Source organism: Convolutriloba macropyga, chromosome 3 (assembly GCF_964194025.1).
Source record: "Convolutriloba macropyga chromosome 3, txConMacr16.3, whole genome shotgun sequence".
Lineage (NCBI taxonomy): Eukaryota > Metazoa > Xenacoelomorpha > Acoela > Convolutidae > Convolutriloba > Convolutriloba macropyga.
The window spans coordinates 30334168-30357969 of record NC_134470.1 but is presented as its reverse complement, the minus strand read 5'-3'; the positions used below and the strand labels follow the sequence as shown (position 1 = coordinate 30357969).

Here is a 23802-nt window from a genome sequence, read left to right as displayed (position 1 = left end):
TCTTTTATAGCCCGGACAGGAACCGTACAAGGACGTAGGTTTCTCTTGTTGGAATTCAACACACTGACAACATCATGAACTTTTTTTTCTGCAACAAAATGAAAACTGAACAATTTGGTATATTTGCCTAGGTTAGTTTTGTGGGTGTATCGCTTTACACTTTTGTCCCTAAAAAATTACCTAGGTTAAGAACATTATGATTAAGACACTCCGCTATTCCAATTCGTTATTCAGAAAGTCTTTAAGCGAATTTTACTTTGCAGTTACAGTATTGAAACTATTTTAATTCCGTCTAATTGAAATAAGGAAATTCCAGCGTTTTTTCTCAGTGTCCAGAAATTCAAAACATTGCCTTGGACATTTTGATATTTTGTCTTTTTAACATTCATTATGTTTTATAGTGATAGTCGCTTTTTGTCAAAAAAATGCCAGTTGGTAGACGTTTGTTTTTCTGGTTTGTCCTAAGTTCATTTTCTTTTCATTGTAATTCTGTTTTACATTCTTCGTCAAATCATTCTGTTTTCAGCATATTTTTGCGTTTGCAGATTCAAAATTTTTTTACAATTGGACAATTGGAGCATGAGTTTTGAGTGCATTGCTGACAAATGATATCAATATTTTAAACAATTTGAGAAATTCATTGCTTTGATATATGAAGTGCAACAAAAAGTTGACAGCGTTTTGACGAAATCAATTGCATTTAATGTTTCTTGTCAAAACAGTATATAATTTTCGCTTTGCATTTTATCAATTTCATATCAGTTACAACAGGAGATGCCAAATGATCTGATTTGAATGGCGTATCAAAAGTATATTGCCAGCTCTCCTCTATACTTTTGGTCAAAATGAAATCAATTTGTGACTCTGAATATTGTACTAGTATTGTGGGTTTATGTACGTCAACAATGTTCATACCATAATGTATTGTGATGTTTTCCAAATTGTTTTTCTCACTTTTGCTCAAAAAATTGGTGTCTAGGATGTATGAGAGTTTACATAAAAATTTTTCTTAATGTTGTTTTCAGGGATTGTATGTTAGGTTGATAAGCATGTTTTGAAAATTTTTTTTTAAAAATCTTTTTTTTTTCATTCAACCGGAAATGACTCAGTCACTTTTTCGTCAGGCATAATTAAATCAAATTTTTGTTGGTGCTAGTTTTTTTGAAACAATTGGGCCCCACCTCCTTTTTTCCATTCATCTTTTTCAAAGCAGTCTTTTGGATTTTTTCCAACAATATTTCGCACGTTCAAGTGAAAAATTTTAAGTTTTTAAAACATTCTTTGTTATTGCTAAAATAGACTCGTCAGAAAATGTTGGTCCTGGATTTGACTCCACGTCATTATATAGCTCAAAAAATCGCTATAATTTTTTGCTGAGTGAACTTGGGTTGATTCCAGATAACCCATGACACTGCATTCACAAATAATTTTATTTTTTGCATTGCAGTTATGGTAGTGTACAAGAGCATCAAGCCTGTTGCCAAGAAAAAGAAGACCTTTTCCAAAAGATACCTTATTAGAAACAATTTTGTTTTTAAAAAAAACACGTAAGTTTTTGGCTGGGCTTTTGTATTTGTTGATTTTGTTTTGGTCGAATTGATAAAGCACAATGGCTTATTTCTACTTTTAGGTTTATCAGATTGATTTGATGAGACTTTACAATACCGTAACGCTGTTTGCAGAGGGATGGAGTCCATCTGTGTGAATATGGTCATGATTGTTTTGAAACTCAGCTTTCAGATCAATCAAATAAAATTTTGTACGGGATAGGATCTTCAATTTTGCAACTAAACAGCACAGTAGGTTGTTAAATTTTTTTGAAACTAACAATACTCTACTTTCTAAAGGCAACAAGCGACAATAGAGCGCAGATTGATATTGTCTCTGGTGTGAATTTGTGAACACATGTATATATAAGTTTCTGGTATGCCGTAATTGTTTCTTTATTGTCGACATCAGCTGATCGACAATCATTGACTGCAGTTAGAATAGTTACCTTTTTCACTTTTTTGCTCTGGTGATTGCAGTTCTCTCAAGCAGACCTGCAATTCTATGACCCACGAAACCTCTTGCTAACACATTTGGACCAATCTGTCTTCCGTCAATTCTGTTGGTGATTGAATCTCTGATTAATATTGCCTCTGTAGTGCGTCCTTTGGGATAGATAAGTGTCTTCTATTGGCATTAATTGTGCTGGCTGTTGGGTCAACTTTAATTGATCAGTTTTTGAATTGATTCGGGTATGTTGTCGGTTATCCGCTGAATGTTGCATTTGCTCCGCATGATGTTGCATTTGCTCCGCCTGTTGAAAGGTTTTCTGAAATTGCCTGAAAAAACATCACACGAAAAATTCAAACCACAATCTGTTTTAAAATTTTCACTCGGTGTTGTCGATTTTTTCAAAAATTCTGTAAGATGCTTAACAGTTCTTCGTAGATAATAAATTTCTTCTTTTTGAGATGGCAGGATACTGTTTTTATTTTCATTAGATAGAGTGCTAAGGGCGTCCAAGCTCAGCAACATGCTCAAAAGTTCAAAGGTTAAAGTAACATCAAAATGAACTGCCCAATCTCTAGACTGATTGATCTTGTTGAGAAGAAAGAGCAAAAAATCTGTTGTTGTGTGTGTGGGCAAGCTAGACAACTAATTAGTATAGTGATAATTGAACCTTTTTAACGCAGCTCATAGAGTCTATACTAGTGAGGCAAGTTTAAAATACAATGCGTTAAATTTCAATACACTGCTGTGATGTTTCATAGTGGTGGTTCACTGTTCGGTCCCTTGGATGGACCGCACCTTTTTTTGCCACTTTTGACTTACTCAAGTGGGGTAAGTTGCTAGCTTGAACTACGTATGACAAAATGTTATGAAACACCTGGATGTTGCCACTCCTCATTTTGTGTTTTTTGAGCAGTTATAGAATAGTTGTCAGCCGTTACTTGAACACACTACGTATTGCTAGGAAAACAATCTCATTAAAATGCCTTCTCCAGAAAATGACTGCTCTAAGCTTTGAAACGTTTTAAATGATACTCATGCACTATTCCAAAAAAAGAGATTTCTAAAGGATAAAATAGTTGGAGATGTGGCGCTATCTGTTTCGGAGATACTACCACCAACTGAAAGACCTGATATAATCTTGTTTGACAAAATATTGTTTGAATCATTTTGGGTTGAATGTAAAAAATTTTTTTAAAAAAGATTTCAAAAAATGCTAATAAAACTAACATACAGTCCGTGAAAACAACATCAAGAAAATCTTTTAGGCAAACTGTCATACAACTGTGACTCTGCTTTTGAACATAGCAACACTGTACATGTTCAGGGCGATTTTAACCTCAATTGTTCAAACAAATGTGAGAAAAACAATTACGAAAGGATCATAACGCCTAATGGTCTACAACTTGTTGACGTATATGAACCAACAATACTAGCCCAAACTTCAAAATCACATAATATTACATTGACCGAATGTATTACATGTATAATTACATTTTGACCCAAAGTATATAAAAAAATGGGCAATGTACTTTTGATACGTCTTTCAGATCAGATCATTTAACATCTTTTGTTGTAACTGATATCAAATTGATACGAAACCAAGCCAAAATTATATACTGCTTCGACAAGAAACAGTACAATGTGATTGATTTCGTTAAAAGCCTGTCATTTTCCCCGTGGTGCCTCATCTATCAAGGCAATGATGTTCTTGTAATGTTTCATAAATTGATATTAATTTCAGCAATACACCCGAAACTCACGCTCCAATTGTAGAAAAATTTCATTTAGATCGCCAACACAAGAACTTGCTAAAAACTGAATGGTTTGACGAGGAATGTAGAACAGAATTACTAAGAAATGAAAACGCACATGGGACATACATACTAGAAAAACAAAACGTCTACCAACTAGGTTTTTTATTTAAAAAAGTCACAATCTCTACGACGAAAACTAATAAATGTTAAAAAGACAAAACATTCAAGGCAATGTTTTGCATCTCTGGACACTGGGAAAAAACGCTTGAATGTTTTTTAATTCTATTAGAGGGAAACAAAATGATTTCGTTACTGTAACTGCGCTGCGAATTTTGGTTAAAGACTTACTAATTACCAAATTGGAAATAGCGGAGTTTCATAATTATATTTTTTTTTGTAACCTTGGTAATTTTCAGGGACAAGAATAAACCATGACAACGATTAACCTACGCAAATAATCTAAGCAAACATATCAAATCGTTCAATTTTCAGTTTGTTACAGAAAAATTAGTACATGATGTTGTCAGGGAGTTGAGTTCCAACAAAACATTGCGTCCTTGTGTGATTCCTGCCTAGGCTCTAAAAGATGGTCAAACTATAATTGTACCACATCTTATTCACATTTTCAACAGAAGCCTTAAAAAAATTGTTTTTCCAGACTGCAATCAGTCTTATCTACGAAAAAATTGACCCGATGGATACAACCAACTAACCAACTACCGCCAATATCAATGACGAGTGCATTTTCAAAAGGTTTCGAGTGAATCCTACATCCACAAATACGACAAAATCACGTACAAAAACACATGAATCCGCTTCAATTTCGTTTCTAAAAAGGTGTTTCCACAGCTGATAATTTGTGATTTTTTTCTTAGAATCAGTTCGTAAAAGTATTGACTCAAACAATTCTCACCAAACTGCAACATTGGATCTCTCAAAAAAAATTGATTCAAAATCTCATGATACTTTTATTGAAAAACTAAAAATAGTTCGTTGGCGATGCACAAAACTTTATCAATTGTTATTTCTAAGGGACGTTAGCGGATAAAATTGTTTTCAATTTACTCCAACAGGATAAAAGTTATCAGAGATGTACCCCAATCAAACGTATTGGGACCTCCCTTGCTCAAATTATATGTAATCAATCTTTGTATGGCTATTGTATAGCAATGATGTAACAGTGATACAGTATGCTGATCATTGCTTAATTTCTGCTTCGAATACGGTTGAAAATATAGCAAAGAGTCCCTGGAGTCAAACATACATAATTTAGCAAACTACTTCCGTGAACATCAATTAAATTTGAATTATTCAAAAACAGAGTTCACTTGTTACAGCAAAAAATAATGATTTAAAAAACAAAACTCACGACACAATATTAGTAGGTAACAAAGTAATTAAAAATTCTGATAACTGTAAATATTTCAGACCAACATTTGATAGCGGTCTCAATTTCATGACTCAATTTAAACAAACGTCAAAGAAGATGGCTCAACCAAAAAGAAGAGGGATAAAAACCATAGACTCAACTCCTTATATTCAGCTTAGAAATATTTCTTCATTCAATTGTTTTGTCTGGGGTCTTAATAAGGTGTTTTTCAGCTGAAATTGCAAATCGTCACGGTTGTTTAGAATGAAAAACAACAGGTGATCGGGATTGAGCAGAAAAATGATCAACTTTTTTCATCTCATAAAATATATCAGGCGGGCAAAAATACATTCAATTTAACACTGATTTTACCAAGTGCAAAATACTGCATCAACAAACGTACCCAAAAAAATTTTCGTTAACACAGATCAATTTTTGTAGACAACTCTTTTTTCCATGCGACATGAAAAAAATATGGAATTCACTAAAAAATCAACTAAGAGGTTTCGCAACCAGAAAGTGTTCATGCAAAAAACTGTTAAAAAAGTACAACAAAGTTCAAATTCTTGATAACGTGAAGATTTTTGAATTTTTTTGTGATGTGAGTTTCGACTAGTCTAATTTTTTAAAACCTCACTGCGGAATTTTGCATCAACTTTTTAATTGCTCTCGTAGAAAAGCAATTATTGTAAACAAGTGTGTCCTTTTGTATTCAAAACTTTTGCTTGATCGTTTTAACTTTATGATTGACTTTTACGTTTTTGATTTTTTGCATTTTTTGTGACCTGAAATTCTCTTTCAATCACAATTTCAAGCAGCTGAACTCAATTTTTGGCTACTTAATACTAGGAATCAAATGAAAAGTGCGCCCAAATTGGTGCCATTTTTCACGTTAACCCCCCCCCCCCGACTGAAGCAAGCTGCAATTTATTAGATCTTCCACTAATCGTTCGGGAGCAGTTCTTAAGACGTTTATTCGCTTACGATTTTTAACGTTGTTTTGTTGTGATTTATCTTTTTACTTAAAACATTTTGCATTGTTGCTGTTAGTATTGCTGTTGTTGGGGATTCACAGCCGTGCTGAGGTGTCTAAAATTCCAGTCATCAAATTCAAATATTGTCCAATTGTTTCTATTTTTTTGACAATCGCGCAGCAATTGCTAAGTGCAAATATTTCGCTCAGAAAGTTTCCTCTCAACAAAAATCCACACTGTGTGTATTATTCTCTTTTTCAGTCCAACTGGATTTCTTAAATTTGTTAAAATTTCTCTCTGGCTTGCAACTCGACAATTTGATTCGACAATTCACAAAGGTGAATTTGCTTCGCGCTTTCTCTTTTCGAGTTTCCATCATTTTGAAAGTTTTGTTGTTCCTTGTTCTTTTCGTATGTACTACAGGTATTTCGATGCCACTACTCTCATCAGTCAGAACTTTAAAAACTAGTAATAGATCGTTAAGCTGGATAAACCTTGGTGTAGGTATTAAATTTAAAAATCGAAGCTGGCTTTTGTATTCTTTATCTTTATTTGCCGATATACAGTTCACTACCTTTTTTTGAAACAAACTTTTCCAGAATTTGAGTTTAAGTTTTTCCTGCATTCAAGCACGTGAAATCATACAGCAGTACCGGCAAAATTAAGGACTTAAATAATCCCACAAACGGATTTAATTTAATTGCAACGTTTCGCTTAAGCATGTAAAAAAAATTATTTGCTTTCTTGATACTTCCTTCAATATGCACTTTCCACAATACATCAGCTGCCACGTTGATTCCAATACTTTGAGAGTCCTGGATTTTGCCAACACTTTTCACATTAACTTGTATTGTTGGTCTCTACCTCTGAGTTTCAGATATGAACACTTGTCTATTGACAGCTCGATTTTATTTTGGATTACCCAGTTCTCAATCCCATGTAGATCATCTCGAATTTCCCAGTGGCTTCTTAGCACTGCCAAAATTTAAAGACCATCACCGAAAATAGAGGGCCTAGAAAACATCAGGACATCTGGAAGATCATTTATAATTTTACAAAACAGTAATGGGCCTAGCATTGACCCCTGTGATAACCCGCTTGTATTCTCGAGTACCTTTGAACTGGTACTGTGCACACGCAAATATTTTTGCCGATCATTTAGGTAGTTGCTATGTATTCCAAGCAAACATCCAACAACTCCCATGTCAGTCAACGTTTGATTTAATTCCCAATGTAATACTTTGTCAAAAGTTTTTTAGAAGTAAGTGTATAAAGCAATTATCTGTGAGTGAGGGTGTTGATCAAGAGCTTCTAAATTATTTTGAGAAACAGCAGCTTATTTTTTGCACAGAACTTCTCCCGGCAAAACCATTTTGACTCTTAGTTAGGAACTTTCGAAAAAGTACAATGCAATGTATGTACATCTTTCAAAATCTTGCTGTCAATAATCAATAATCAGACAGGCCGGTAGTTTTCAACTTATCTTCGGTCTCTTTCTTGAAAATTGGCGTTATGGCATTAATTTTCCATACTTGCGGGTATTTTTGCAGCCTCTTTATATTCAGAAGGACTGAATATATGATGTTGCAGAGATTCTTGTTGCTCTTTACGTGAAAACCCGGAGCTTAATCGTTCGGCGTTCTCAATTTTGTGGCATCAATTTCATCTATTTTATTTCTGATTGTTTTCATGAAAGTGTTAAAATTTTTGGGAGAAGGTTTCTGTACTTTGAAAACTTTTCAGCTGAAATTGGTTTTTGGGGAGAACACAGAGTGAGGGAGTTCATTCAACGTATTTACTTTTCGCATGAAAGTGAAATTTGATTGGTATCATTCATCGAAACTTTGGGCTGGCTAGCAGATTTGTTAGGGCTTTTCAGAAGTTTAAGAATTCTGTCTGTTTTTCTCGATTCTAGTATTTATTCTTAGTACACAAATCTGTCCGCTTCAGTTGAATCAGTGACCTGGTTCTACAGTTTTAAAACCAACTTTTTTCTCTAGGATGCTGATTTCTTCTCCAATAAATATTTCTGTGTCTTTAGATGAGTATTCATAATTGAAATACGGCTGGAAATCCAAGGTAGCAGTGGTTGTCTAAGCCTTGTTCTTTCGGTGATATAACAATCATAAAATTTATCGAGATACCTTATGAATTTTTTGCTCATTTTGTAGTTGTTGTTGTAAAAAATTATCTGGAGTGGTTTTTCAACAAGGTGCTTGTTTATAGCGTCAAATTGAGCATTTCCAATTTTTTAAGGTTCCTTATCAATTTTTTTTTCAGTAAAACTGAATTTTCTAAGGATATACGAATGTGCTCATGGTCAGATAGATTATAGAGAAATGCAAACGATTTGCCTAATTCAGCGGATAGATGACAGATTTGGTAGAGGGCAGCATCCAAGACATTGCTGCCTTATGTCAGCAAGTCGAAAATTTGACAAAACAATTTTTCTTCAAACATTTCAATGACTCTGTCTTCAGTATCGTTGGGACTATGGAGTGTAGGTTTGCTTCTGAGAGGCGACTGGAAATCATCTATCGTGTATCGATATGAGCTTAAAAGGGGTGGACTGTAGAACGCATATAAAAAACTTGAGTATCATTCAGACTAATTGTTTTCACGCTATACATGACTTTGTTAGAGTGCAATTCCATTGTTCTGATATCAGTGCATTTTTCTCAGCAATCAGGTACCTCCATGCGCTTTTTATCTCCAATCGTGGTTTGATCACTTCTGTGAATGTTGTAATCGTTAAGAAAGAGTTCGGGGACATTGATGTTCAACCAGTTTCAAAAAAACGTAGAACACTATAATCTGAGTTGATTACTTCATTTATGAAATTTGATCTTCTTTCAATATTTACTAATTTTCTTGTATTTAGTTGGAGGATATGGAGAACGCCTAGGCCGTGCCCAAGGGTGTTCTGTAAATCCATATGCGCTGGCCTCCATCATTGAAAAAAACCAAGATTTTTAGGTTTCAATTTCCCTTTAGGTACACCTCCGTCAAGCAGCTGCCTTTGCTTTTCTTAACAATTGAATTTCTTCCATGCGTCATTCCTCGTTAACGCTGACAGGATGTAATTGTATCTTTCAACCACTTTGTTTTTGCAATTTTGACTTTTTGCAGGAGTGGCTCTTGCTTCTTTGTCAATTGTCAAGGTTACTAATACCGCTCTTGTCTTTTCTCTATCATTTGGAATTTTTTCAAATATTTGTACTTCCGTGACATGTAAAATCGCACCTATCGAATCGAACAGATTTTCAACTTTATCGTTTGTTGGGACAAGTTTTTCCCCTTTCGTTTATTTAGGATCCTCGGGTATCTCTTGTATTCTTATACATTTATTGATATTGTGACTTTTCGAATTTTCATCATTTTTACCTCCCTTAGGTTTTCGGTAGTAGTTTCAACAGCAACAACAGCATCAAATTTTTCTTCACCTTTGTCACATGTCTTTTTTGTTGCATTCCCAATTTGTTTAGCCACTAAGTCCGTTAGTCGCCTTACCATATTCTTCAGTTTTTCCCAGCATCCAAGCTATCATTTTTTCTAGCAACTTTTGGCTGGGTTTGACAACCAATAAAGTTAACCTTTTCATCTTGTTCAGCAACTAATACAGAGTAGCGGGGTCTTCATATCAAGCTCTTTAATGCCATTACTAACAGCTTGCGAAAGAGCTGTACATTCAGGAGTCAGATGCATGTTACAATTACGTTCCACCCAGGTACCTGCCACTCAAGTGCTTATCCTTTTCGTTTGCCTTAACTGCTTTCTTGCAAGCAAAATCAAGGCCCTTATTAGCTAGGAATCTCTCAAATATAATTTTAATGACTATGTTAAGAGTTCTGATCCTGACCAAGGAAATTAATCGCTAGGAACTTCACAGAACTTTAAACTAACCTCAAAGTTGATTAGTAGTAGTAGTAATAGTAGTAGTAGTAGTAGTAGTAGTAGTAGTAGTAGTAGTAGTAGTAGTAGTAGTAGTAGTAGTAGTAGTAGTAGTAGTAGTAGTAGTAGTAGTAGTAGTAGTACTAGTAGTAGTAGTAGTAGTAGTAGTAGTAGTAGTAGTAGTAGTAGTAGTAAAAGTAGTAGTAGTAGTAGTAGTAGTAGTAGTAGTAGTAGTAGTAGTAGTAGTAGTAGTAGTAGTAGTAGTAGTAGCAGTAGTAGTAGTAGTAGTAGTAGTAGTAGTAGTAGTAGTAGTAGTAGTAGTGGTAGTAGTAGTAGTAGTAGTAATAGTAGTAGTAGTAGTAGCGTCTACGGCGAATAACAGATCATCTGCGGTCTCTGATGACGATAGTTGTGTATGTTCAGGTTGTAAACGTTGCTTCGACACTGCAAGAGGCTGCAAAGTGCATGAAGCCAGATTCTGCAAATCTAAGAATTCGAAGAGGGTCAAAGACAGCGCGTCAAAGTTTGTTGGGCTAGAGAAAAGCCTCACTTGTCAGAAGTGCACTAGGAAATTCGCAACTGTGAAAGGTCGACGAATTCACGAGTCACGATACTGCGGCAGAGAAAACGCTGGAAGATCTCGCATTTTCTCCTGCAATGCCCACGATCGAGATGGAGTGGAGTTCGAAAATGTAGAAGCTTTCAAGTATCTCAGTTCTTTCGTGAGCTTGCAACATGGTGACCTAAAGGAAATCAGTGCCAAACTGGCGGAAGGGAGACAGCGATTTGCGAGCTTTCAGAAGCTTTGGAGGAGCAAACAACTTAGCATTCCCCTCAAATGCAAGTTATACAGAGCTCTCGTGTTATCAGTGGTCTTATATAGCTCTGAAACGTGGACCATGAATAAATCAACGCAACGGAAACGTGAGAGCTTTCACACCAGTTGTTGGCGAAGGATACTATGTTTTTCATGTCTGGAGAGGGTGACAAATGAAGAAGTACTGGCTAGATCACGTATGTCGACACTTTCTGCAATGATCACGATTAATCGGTTGAAATGGTTTGGCCATATCCTGAGGTTGAATGACGATCGTCTAGCGCTCCGAGCCTTCACCTGGGAGCCGACAGAAAAATATCGATATGCAAAACGAGCTCCAGGGGGTCAACGCAAGACTTGGATGGATCAACTTGAAGAAGATTGCTCAAGGAACAACATGAACTACATAGCGAAACGAGAGTCTAAATCCCGCTTCAACAGTGTTGTCGAACAGCATTTCCTGTTTTAAATAAAGTCAAATAAGCTCAAACTTATATGCATTTTATTAACTTGTTTGTACTTATTGTCATTGTTTCTTTATTTCTTTATGGAATTTAAGTGTTCAAACAGTAGTAGTAGTAGTAGTAGTAGTAGTAGTAGTAGAGTAGTAGTAGTAGTAGTAGTAGTAGTAGTAGTAGTAGTAGTAGTAGTAGTAGTAGTAGTAGTAGTAGTAGTAGTAGTAGTAGTAGTAGTAGTAGTAGTAGTAGTAGTAGTAGTAGTAGTAGTAGTAGTAGTAGTAGTAGTAGTAGTAGTAGTAGTAGTAGTAGTAGTATTAGTAGTAGTAGTAGTAGTAGTAGTAGTAGTAGTAGTAGTAGTAGTAGTAGTAGTAGTAGTAGTAGTATTAGTAGTAGTAGTAGTAGTAATAGTAGTACTAGCAAGCCTGAGTTCAAACAAAAATGGCCCCGAGTCCCGGGTAAGGGGTGCTAAGAATCTCCCGTGGAATAGAAACCTCAGAATTGGAACCCTCAATGTCAGGACACTGACTCAATCAGGTTCACTAGAAAGCCTGAAAATGGACCTGAAGAGTTTTTGCGTCAATCATCCTGAATAGATGCAAAGACGCACTTGATCAATTGCTAAGAGAAGAACAATGCGGATTTCGAAAAAGCAGAGGCTGCACTGACCAATTGTTTGCGATGAGGCAAATACTAGAGAAATGCTTGGCCTTCCAATTGGACGTCAGTTTTTGTTTCATTGACTTCCGCGCTGCATTCGATTCGGTGGACCGCGAGATGATGTACAAGATAATGAAACATTACGGGCTCCCACAAAAAATAGTGAATGTCATCCGCAACAGTTACGAAGGCTTCAAGTGCTGCGTCAAGGCAGAGGGCGAGAAGGGCCAGATGTTCGACGTAAAAACTGGTGCTCGCCAGGGTGATGTATGGTCGCCTACTCTCTTTGGCCTTGTGATAGACAATGTGTTGGCTAATTCAGTTCAAGGAGGAATCGACATTGGACGCTGTGTTGCTGATCTTGACTTCGCCGATGATGTTGCCCAATTGGGCGTCTCTGATTCCGAAGTTCAAGCAAATCTACATAGAATTGAATTTTTAACCGAGGCTGTTGGCCTAATGATCAATGTTGGGAAGACAAAGAATATGGGTGTTAAATGCAAAAAATCCGGAACCAGTGTACCCATTGCTCAAAGAAACGTGGAAGTTCTTACAGGAAACCGGAAAGGCCGTTTTGGGACTCTCTTTGAGGCCGGAAACCAATCCCGACTACTCATTGGCAGAGAGATGCTGCTGGGCAAGAAGAAGAATGCGGGCTGGTTCGAGACACTAGCTGGTGAGAAACTGAGACTGAAAAGTTCAGCGGAGGCTGAGCTTGTGACAGTTAGCAGCGATGAGAGGTCAGTGGTTGCTGATCTAGTGTCTACGGCGAATAACAGATAATCTGCGGTTTCTGATGAGGATAGTTGTGTATGTTCAGGTTGTAAACGTCGCTTCGACACTGCAAGAGACTGCAAAGTGCATGAAGCCAGATTCTGCAAGTCTAAGAATTCGAAGAGGGTCAAAGACAGCGCGTCAAAGTTTGTTGGGCTAGAGAAAAGCCTCACTTGTCAGAAGTGCACTAGGAAATTCGCAACTGTGAAAAGCCGACGAATTCAGGAGTCACGATACTGCGGCAGAGAAAAGGCTGGAAGATCTCGCATTTTCTCCTGCAATGTCCACGATCGAGATGGAGTGGAGTTCGAAAATGTAGAAGCTTTCAAGTATCTCGGTTCTTTCGTGAGCTTGCAACATGGTGACCTAAAGGAAATCAGTGCCAAACTGGCGGAAGGGAGAAAGCGATTTGCGAGCTTTCAGAAGCTTTGGAAGAGCAAACATCTTAGTAATCCCCTCAAATGCAAGTTATACAGAGCTCTCAAGTTATCAGTGGTCTTATATAGCTCTGAAACGTGGACCATGAATAAATCAACGCAACGGAAACGTGAGAGCTTTCACACCAGTTGTTTGCGAAGGATACTATGTTTTTCATGTCTGGAGAGGGTGACAAATGAAGAAGTACTGGCTAGATCACGTATGTCGACACTTTCTGCAATGGTCATGATTAAACGGTTGAAATGGTTTGACCATATCCTGAGGATGAATGACGATCGTCTAGCGCTCCGAGCTTTCACCTGGGAGACAACAGAAAATTATCGATATGCTAAACGAGCTCCAGGGGGTCAACTCAAGGCGTGGAGGGATCAACTTGAAGAAGATTGCTCAAGGAACAACATGAGCTACATCACCTTAGGACAGAAAGCGAAAAGAGAGTCTAAATCCCGCTTCAACAGTTTTGTCGAACAGCATTTCTTGGATTAAATAAAGCCAAATAAGCTCAAACTTATATGCATGTTATTAACTTGTTTGTACTTAGTGTCATTGTTCCTTTATTTCTTTATGGAATTTAAGTGTTCAAACAGTAGTAGTAGTAGTAGTAGTAGTAGTAGTAGTAGTAGTAGTAGTAGTAGTAGTAGTAGTAGTAGTAGTAGTAGTAGTAGTAGTAGTAGTAGTAGTAGTAGTAGTAGTAGTAGTAGTAGTAGTAGTAAAAGCTTAGCGGTGGCTAAGCCAGCGTTGGTAGCTTCACAACAACAATCTGCGGTAGCAGATTCAGAGTCGCTAGAAAATGAGAGCAGGTCAGTGGTGGCTGACCAAGAGTCTTTAAGATGTCAGAATTGTCAGCGGCAATTCAGTACAGTTACCGGACGCAAAGTGCACCAAACAAGATTCTGCAAAGCCGGTTTGTCAAAAAATGTCGTCGACAAGTCAAAGTTCAAGCAACTAGAGGCGAGCCTTACCTGTGACAAGTGTGAAAGAAAGTTCAAAACAGTCAATGGCCGAAAAGTTCACCAATCGAGATACTGTGGCAAACCTAAAGCAGTTGCCACACGCGTGTTTTCCTGCAAAGTACAAGATGTTCTCGGAAACGAGTTTGAAAACATAGAAGCGTTCAAGTATCTCGGATCATATGTCAGCCTCAAGCATGGAGACCTGCAGGAAGTCAATTGCAAACTTGCAGAAGGTAGACAACGGTTTGCTAACTTCCAAAATCTCTGGAAGAGCAAGCAGCTCAGCGTGCACCTCAAGTGCAATTTGTACAAAGCACTCGTTTTATCAGCCGTGCTGTACAGCTCAGGGACTTGGACTCTTTCGAAATTAATGGAGAGAAAACTTGAGAGTTTCCACTGTGGTTGTCTTCGGAGAATTCTACGTGTGTCATATCTGGAGAAAGCAACGAACGAAGAAATTATGTCAAGATCACGAATGCCCCAACTATCCACGATGATCATGCTCAAACGGATAAAATGGTACGGACACATCCAGAGAATGGAACCAGGAAGATTAGCCCGCAGTGCCTTCGATTGGGACCCGCCCGATCAATACGTCCATGCTAGACGCGCTCCTGGGGGGCAACGGAAAACGTGGATGAGTCAAATCGAAGGAGACTGTGTACGAAACAAAGTATCGTTCACCAGATTGCAGGAGAAAGCAGCAACCGGGTCAAAGAATGCCTTCAACAATTTCGTCGTACAGCACTTCACAGAATAACCAAACAAATAACTGTTCTTGTTTTGTTTGTATTTGTTGCCAACCGTGCCTTTATTTCATATTTGGAATTAAAGTGTTGAAACAGTAGTAGTAGTAGTAGTAGTAGTAGTAGTAGTAGTAGTAGTAGTAGTAGTAGTAGTAGTAGTAGTAGTAGTAGTAGTAGTAGTAGTAGTAGTAGTAGTAGTAGTAGTAGTAGTAGTAGTAGTAGTAGTAGTAGTAGTAGTAGTAGTAGTAGTAGTAGTAGTAGTAGTAGTAGTAGTAGTAGTAGTAGTAGTAGTAGTAGTAGTAGTAGTAGTAGTAGTAGTAGTAGTAGTAGTAGTAGTAGTAGTAGTAGTAGTAGTAGTAGTAGTAGTAGTAGTAGTAGTAGTAGTAGTAGTAGTAGTAGTAGTAGTAGTAGTAGTAGTAGTAGTAGCAATTAAAGACTCAATTTTTGTTATGGAAAAAAATGCGTACAAAAAATGCTAACAATTTTTACAGATCAAAAAGTGAATTAAATTAGGACTAAGTTTTGGAAAAAGAGCAGCAGCATTTCACATAAAAATAACATGAATTCTGCAGGTGAAAGTATTCAAATCGAGTGCGTAAAAACTGGTCAATTGCATACCTAAGCTGACGTTTTGACATGTCAAAGCCGATAGTCTTTATTCCCATCAGATCTTTTGCAGCTCGTTGAGAACGATTCTAATAGTGCTTATCCGTTTTAAATTTCTTGTTTTTTGAAAATTCAAAATGTACAAACTGATGGGTTCTTGATTTTGAGCAGACAAAGTTGCATTGATATTGGAATCAATAAAACGATTTACTAATTTTCATAGAAAGTGTATGTCTGTTCGTATTAGCTGAAGCGAAACCGGCAAGATGTCCAAGACTTTCAAACTTCCAAAGTAAGAATTTTTACAATTCATAACCCATTCGAGACAGCGTTGTTGAATTTTTCCAACTTTCGCAATGCCTAAACTGAAGAATATCACGCAAGCGAACTGTATTCCAAAATAGAGGACACCGTAGACTTTTACAAAGTTTTGTTCTAGACACATAATCTCAGAGCGGAACACTAGGTTTCAAAAAATTTAAAATTTTTGTAGCCATTGCAATGCTGAGATCAACAAGCTTATCCCAACACAGAGAATTGTTTACAGGGACGCCCCAATCTACAATTGAATCAACGTGTTTCAAGCGCGACCCATTCAGAGAGAACTCAGAATTGTTATAGTCTTGACCAAAAGACAAAATTGTACAATAGTCTGGATGAAATTCCAACTCGTTTTAAATCAACCGGGAGGATATGCTGTCTATATCATTTTGAATTTTGTTGATTGAGGAAACAGAAAACAAATTAAGGTCAGCCAAATAGAGAAAATATTCAGAATGCTGTACTGAGTCTTTAACGTCGGTAATAAAAATGAGGAAGAGAAGTGGACCCAGCACTCTACCTTGAGGAAATCCTGACGTCAACAGTTTTTCAATTGAAAAACATCCGTCAACTTTAAGAACTTGCTTTTGACCAATGAGATATGAATGATAGAGCATTAGGAGATCGTGATCAAAATCAAATGAGGATAATTTATGTAATAGTAACCCAAGCGAAACTAGTTCAAATGCTTTTTTCACATCAAAATATACAGTTAAGCAATCGTGAATTTTATCTTTAGCAGTATAAACTCTGTTCACGTACAAAATGAGTTGAGTGACCGTGCTACGTTGTTTCATGAACCCGTCCAGTGCTGTTCACGTTTTATTTTGGAACAAATTCAGTTGTAAATGAAGTTGAATATTAAACGCTCAAAAACAATAGACAATTTAGGTAGCATGCTGATAGGCCTGAAGTTTGACACATCGGATGTTGACCTAGATTTATGAAGCAGAGTAACAATTGACATCTTCCACTAAAAGGGCCACTGTGGAGTTTTAATAATTTACAAGAAAAACTCGAAACTCAATAGTGACAATTGTTTAGCACAATTTTTGAGTACAAAAGAGAAGGAATTGAGTCCATGCCCATTGAATCTTCAGGAATCCTGCTTAGCAAGTTGTATACGTCGTCAATTGTGAAAGAGACATTTTCCAAGTGGATGCTACCATCCACTTGGTATTCTGGTAAAATTTATGAACTGACTTTGAAAACCGAACTGAAAAACGTATTAAAAAGTTGAGTTTTCTAAAAGCTGCTACCAGCTTTGATGTTGCCGAAAAATATCGAGGAAGGATACATCAAATTTGATTTCAGTGACCACAGCAATTGATAAAAAAGGCTACGTGTTTTTCAAGTTGAACTTTTCTATGAAAGATAATCTGTCCAGTTCGATAGAAGTATCATGGTCCTCATTCAGTTTGAGCCTCTGAAAGTGTAATTTGGTAGAGATCACTTTTGATAGTTTTCTGGTGATTATTTCACGTTTGTTCAATTTATGCATTTTATGGGACGAAAAAAATTATGGCACGTCGAGTCGTTTTCTGAGTTTAACTTTCAAAGATTTTGACATTACCGAATAAAAGTAGTAGTACCAAGATTGATAAAAATCAAGGCGAAGGGACGGATTAAAAGACTAAAACAAATAAAAATATGTCAATTTTGTTTTGAAATTGAATGCATTGAAAGACGATTTAGCATAAACCATTGAAGAAGTGCTGTGGCTATGTAACGCCTCTTTAAAGCAAATAACTCTGGTCAGTAGAAAAAGCATCTAAAACCACATAGGAGAGAATATCTACTGTGGACAAAACGAGGTCTAAAATGTTGCCGCGTCTGTGTGTTGGAATGTTAAAGAACTGGTTTAGACGAAAACCATTGACGGTATCGAAAAATTGTCATTCGACTCTACTTATAGCAGTTAAGGTTGTCCAATCACTTTCCGAAAAATTGAAGTTACCAATAAAATAGTAGGAATAGTTTGCTATACATCTAGAATATGCAAAAGAAGAAAAAAGATTGATGAATTGGTAAAAAACATTTTGGAATGGTTATTATTCGAACAGAGTACCGCGACGACGCTGGTGGTATGTAGACACTAACTAAAAATGATATAATTCCATCACAGATAACTGCACATCAACAACAAAAAGAAAAAGTTTCAATCGTTAAGTCTAAGTTTCTAAGTCACGCTTATAACGTGACGCAATCAGAGCTCCTGAATGTTCTCAAACATTACATTCACTATTTGATATTGTTTGATAACAGGAACCCAGAAAAATTTCAGAATTAGTTATTTCTCCCGATAGCCAGGTTTCATTGAGGAAGACAAAATTTGCAACAGAGTTCAAAGCTGATTTCAAAATATCGTGACGTCTCTCAAGGCTTATGGCTGATTGGCAATTAAGAGGCAAGCAATTTAGACTTTCTAGTCATGAAGCTACCTCCATGACAGGAACAATATCACCCTTATAGTACAATATAAGCTTTTCAATTCTGATATCAGATTTCTCCTTCCCTATGAATCATGTCGTACCGTTTTTGAAGAATTTTCTTTTCGATTTCACCTTCGGACGCGGAAAGAAATTTCTTGAGATAAACCAGATGTTTGTAGTCCTGCAATTTATAATTTCGTGCGAAACATCTAGATAAGAAATGGGGACTCTCTCAAGTAATTAAGAGTGGTCTACATTTACGACATTCATCACTCTGTGACATTGATTTGCTCAGCCGTCTAACAGAAACAATATTACCGTCGGCTTTAAGTCGAATGTGATTCAAAATAGCATCTATTTCTGTGAATTCATTGTCAATCCGACCGTTTGTTGAATCTCCACTTTCGGGTACACCAGTAACTAAGTTTCAAACTATCGTCTCAATCTCGATGAATATTGTCATTGCTCTGGTTAACATTCAGCGGACGCAGGTGTACAGCTACAGAATCGGGTTGCATTTCAGCAACTTTTTCGATGGCCTTGGGTATTGCATTTTCGAGAACAGTTGAAATTTTGTTTTCGAATGATTCAAGAACAGAGGCCAATTTATCATTAGTGGTGAAAAATTGCTGTCATAGCATCCTTGTCATAGCATTCATTAATCACAAAAATTGTTTGTTGGCATATTTCTTTCGTTGTTTTTGGGGTTTTCTATTCTTCTTTTTACAAATTTGCTTCAAATCACCGTTGTTCCTTACGATTGTGAAGAGCGTTTTTAATTCGAGAAATGGATCCAAGTAAAGCTAGCTGTACTTTTTCAACACTTATCCTTTTGTTTTCGGTGAGATAAAAGATACTTGACAATATGCATTACGTATCTGTTTCTTTCGATTTGTGATGGACGTCAGGAGCGCCTTCTCTGGCACTATAAACAATTCCACCTATATCTACCTTTCGTTGTAGACTTCCGATTTCAACTTCTTATTGAGGTATAATTTAATTTTGGTATTATTTTTAACGTATCGGAATTGATTTTGAACTATCTTGTACTTATCTTCAGCGTGTGGATGTAGATTGTATCCTGGTTTCGAGATGACCTTCCCTTTGAGTCGTCTTCGAATTTGATCCCACTTCTCCAGAGAATGATGTATGAGCTAGCTCCAACAATAAAAATCACAAAAGGGCAACCACGGCTACCCTGACATTCAATTATATCTGAAACTATAGCCTCCCGCCTAAACGATTACAGTGCTAAACAATAGAGTGCCGTCTTCCATCTTGGTTGATTTTGCTAGCAGTTTTTAAATGAGCCTCGTGGGAACCAAGTTTTCCGACTACATGGTTTGCCTTCTGTGTGATAGTTATCGAAGTAGAACCAATAGGTGTTGATACACTGTTTAGGAATTGTTTGGAGGTACTTTGACAACTTTTAACCAGTGGACAACTCATACAGTTGGGGAATTTGGAGTAAATAACATATGCTTTTGTTCAATGTGGTGAAGAAAGTTTTGTGTTCACGTTCAATTCAAGATAGTAATGACTGAAGCAGAAACACATAATACTACTTCAACAGACCAAGACCCAACTACGAAACGAAATGAATTAAAGACAGAAACTTTATCGAAAAACCTATTTGAAAAAGAACTATTCGACGATGAAGAACCGGTAGCTGTTCCAGTAAACAATCCACCCACGAAACAATCTGTTATCGACTCTGACGATGGCGGTGAGCTGGAACCTCTTCCGGAAAAGACCATTGACAACTCTGTTGAAGAGATACAAAGAGATAACGCAATAGAGAAAACAGAAAGTGCAAAATCTGAGACAATTGTAGTTAAGGAGGAGCCGACATCAATGATGACAGAAACCGAAGTTGTAAAAGCTGATCCTGCACCGCCACCTAGAATAGAGACCTCGCATGCTGTTCCTGTTAAAATACAAAATCCTCCGCCACCTCCTTGGTTCAAGCCTGGAAGGGGAAGAAAAACAAATCAGTTGCAATATCTAGACAAAACTGTAATCAAGGCTGTGAGCAAGCACAGATATGCATGGCCTTTCCTCACTCCAGTTGACGCTGTACAGTTAAATTTACCTGTGAGCACAAATGTTTTCCTATCAATGCTATAAAGTCAACTTAAAGCAGTTTCTCATACTTGAAAAAATGGGCTGGTCAGCCAAGTTCAAGTTCTCGGTTTTTTGTTAACCAAACGACAAACTTCTAAATATTTAAGTGTTCCCAGTCACAGAAGTACTTTTCTGAGGTCATTCTGGGCAACCGTGTGGCATCAGTTTGATTTTCTTTGAGGCTAGAACTGGAATCCGATTAGATTTTTATTTCCAGTTCTTCAAAAACTCTTGGGCTGCCCATTTTGTTATGTGGTCCATTTTCTGATCTCTGGATCTGGTATTCAAATTCATAAAAAAATGTAACTCCGTTTCAAAAATGTGAAGGAGCAAAATTTTATGCCCCATTTTCTGCTATGTTGGCTCAACATTGTTCGTTTTGTTCATGTTTCTTTGTTTAAATAGTTTTTACAATCCCTTCGCGCTGTTTCTTCGACCTATGGTTTTAAAAGTGAGTTCGCCCTTGTCCTGGTCGGCTTGGTTATTTTTCACTATTTTGTTTCTCGTGAGCAAAGTTAACAACTAATTTCTGCCTGAAATTTGAATTTTCAAAAAATAATTTTGTTTCAAACTGTTCTCAATTCAAAAACGAATTTTGTTGGCTTTTGAAAACAAAATTATCTCAAATTTATACTACATTTTCAAAAATTGGTGAGGAAGATTTTTACCGGTTGCAGTGTCAGTTTCGGCCTCCGTGACAAAATATTAACAACAGAGGTCATCTTGCCTGGCTTCAATAAGAAGTAGGTGAGAAATTTGTGAATAATTCAAACACTGACTAAACTGTTGAGCTGGTATAGATTTACGCTTAAAGAGTCGATTAAAAAATGAATGCATTATTTCCTTTATCAGCATTTTCTGGGTTCTTGTTATTTCTCGGAGTTCACCGTGAACCAGCTTTAGGTTTAATTTTTTGCTTGTGCAATTAGTTCTAATGATGGGTTGGACAAGAAATACTGCTTATGAAAAATTGAAATCTGAGACATAATTTCAATTTTTACTTTTTTTTAGTATTAATTGCTCAATTTCAATATCCTTCCTAAGGTTTTGTTGGATTTCTTTATGTATTGATGGATTTTGATTGGAATAAAACATACTTATATAAGCAACCAGAAGAAAAAATGCTGATCATTTTGCCTTCAACTGGAGCACTGTTGTACTTGTTTTAAACTGATTACTGACGTTCAACTACTGATGATCTCATGGAACTGGTAGAAAGTGTTCGTGGGAAACTCTCGACCGCACATTTTTTTTGCGGAATCGGTTATTCAAACTGTACAGAAATTTTATCTGCGGGAGCTCTTTTAATTTATTTTGTTTAAATCTTTTATTATTTTTTTTTCAATTTTTACATTCTGTGCACGCAATGAAAAGTTGCTACGGTTGCCAAAAAGGAGCCGGTTGATGGAAAAATCAATCTTTTTTAAAACTTTATGTGGTACAATGTTGTGAAATCAGATGAGTTGTGACCAATTGACAATGATAGATATACAAAATCAGAGGTCTTAGCGCACTGCTATGCTATACCAGACCGTTACATTGATGGTAATAATGATATTTTGGAATTTTTCTGGATGGTAAACTTTGTTCAGCGAGAAAAATGGAAACTAGTGTAAAGGTGTTCTGATAAGAGGTGAAATGGTACTGTTGGTTTTAGTTCTAGAACTAATTCTAGAGGATAAGAAGCGTACATTAGAAATAATTTTGTCTTTTTAAATACTTCAATGAGATAATATTTTTTGAGATGCAGTGACCATATTTTGGAATTTGACCAACTTCTCAATTTCTGTCAAAAGTGTAAACCGACGACAGATTTATCAGTTAAAAACCAGTGAAAACCATTTAAGGACATTATATTCGAATTTTCTGAAGCTTTTTAGGACTAAAGCAGTAATATGGTAACCAATTTTCAACCCTGACTGTGAGTTTGAAGAGTTAGACACCAACATCAAATTAGTTCGAAATTAAAGCTTTGAGCATTTTTCTCAATTCTGAAAAACATCTCTCATTTTTCAAGGGAACAGTTGATGTTTTTCCGGCAGCGTGCTTAATGATAAATTTAGTACGATTGCAAACATTTGTGCTTGCGTCTACTGAGTGCAGTGACTTATGGCAGTAACGGCTGATCGAATGTTGCACAGAATCGTGCGAGCTTTTTTGTTGAATTTCAATTCGAAATATGAAATCAGTTTTTAAATGAAGTTTGTAAAAACAATGTAGATCGTAACGATCTAATATATACTCGAAAGAAATGATAGTGTGCTCTTAATACTTTGTTAACACAATTATATGTGGTTTACGAGTGCTTAGTTTGGTTAGGGTGAAACGAGTAGTCGAGCAAAAAGGGAGTGGTTGTAAGACGTTGATTGTTAATTGTTCTTTAGTTTTTAGCAATTATCTTATTCGCGTGGTCTTTTTCTAAGGCGATTTCTCGTTTAACCAATTTTTGTCTGAATCATTTAGCTTTTCGCCCTGAAAAACTGGATAAACAGGTAAAGCCCGGAAAGCATTAAGTGGCTCAGCAGCTCTCTTAGATCCTTAAGTCTTGCTAATCTTAAGTATGCGATTCGCCAAAACTGCTCTGAGGAGACAATTTAATATTGTGAAGGGCGGTTCTTAATCTTGAAAATTTGACCCCTCTGTCATCCCCCCATTCCTCAGTCATCCACGTACCCCAACCTTACGTCCTCCCTATAGCTTGTCCCTTCCCCCATCTAACTATTACCGAATCCAACGGCTCGCGAGAGGTTTGATAGCAATTTGACCGACGTTGGTCGGATGTTTTTGGTTTCTATAGCTGTTTATCAAATGATAAAGGTGTGTGGTTTCGTTCGCACGCATAGGTTCTGGAATATTTGTTCTCCATCTTTATACATTTTTATCCATGGTAAATTGGAGTACTGATTTTGATCATCGTTCAACAATAAGCGAAGCGTAAAATGAAATGGTTTGCGGCCTGACATCTGTCACAAAAATTTAGAATTATAAAACGGTCTTTGGGTAGATTTTTTTGGCATTTCGAATCACTATTTTTGAATATTGTTTTTCGTGTCCTCCCCCGGGTTCTGCTGTCTACTTAATTAGATTTCTGTTTTTTTGTTCTTTTTGTCTTAGCTTTAAAATGTTTAATTGCTCTCAAACAAAGTTTGTGGCAATTATTCTAGTCCTGCTGGTTTTCATGCAATTTATTAAGGTAATTTATATAGGCCATTAAGTCGCTTTGTAGCTCTTAATTTTGAAGAATGTTGAGCACAACACAGCGCGCGCTAATCTCCGTTAATTTTCTAAAATGAGTCGGCTAGAAATTAGTTTTATTCCTTAATTTAAATCAACGTAAATGTTGGTTATATGCCTTTTATTGCTTTTTTAATCAGAACCCGCGTCAGTGGGGATAAAACATAGCCGCTTGTTTGACATGTTCTGGAGGCTAAAAATAACCATGAGAATTTTTGTTTCATATTCAACACTTAGAGAATCTTTGGATTAA

General features: G+C 36.6%; 2 protein-coding genes across 2 annotated transcripts in view; one reads left to right on the top strand and one right to left on the bottom strand.

Moving 5' to 3' along the window:
* LOC142336147 (multiple coagulation factor deficiency protein 2 homolog) overlaps nucleotides 1–23802 on the bottom strand; it is a 548941-nt gene that overhangs the window by 208112 nt on the left and 317027 nt on the right. The window lies entirely within an intron of this gene.
* The window catches only part of LOC142336145 (bromodomain-containing protein 3-like), a 54068-nt gene continuing 49802 nt past the window's right edge, over nucleotides 19537–23802 (top strand). The window contains exon 1 of the mRNA XM_075384731.1: nucleotides 19537–20285. Coding sequence (XP_075240846.1) covers nucleotides 19728–20285 — 558 coding nt within the window. The 5' untranslated portion in view covers nucleotides 19537–19727. The remainder of the gene's footprint in view (nucleotides 20286–23802) is intronic.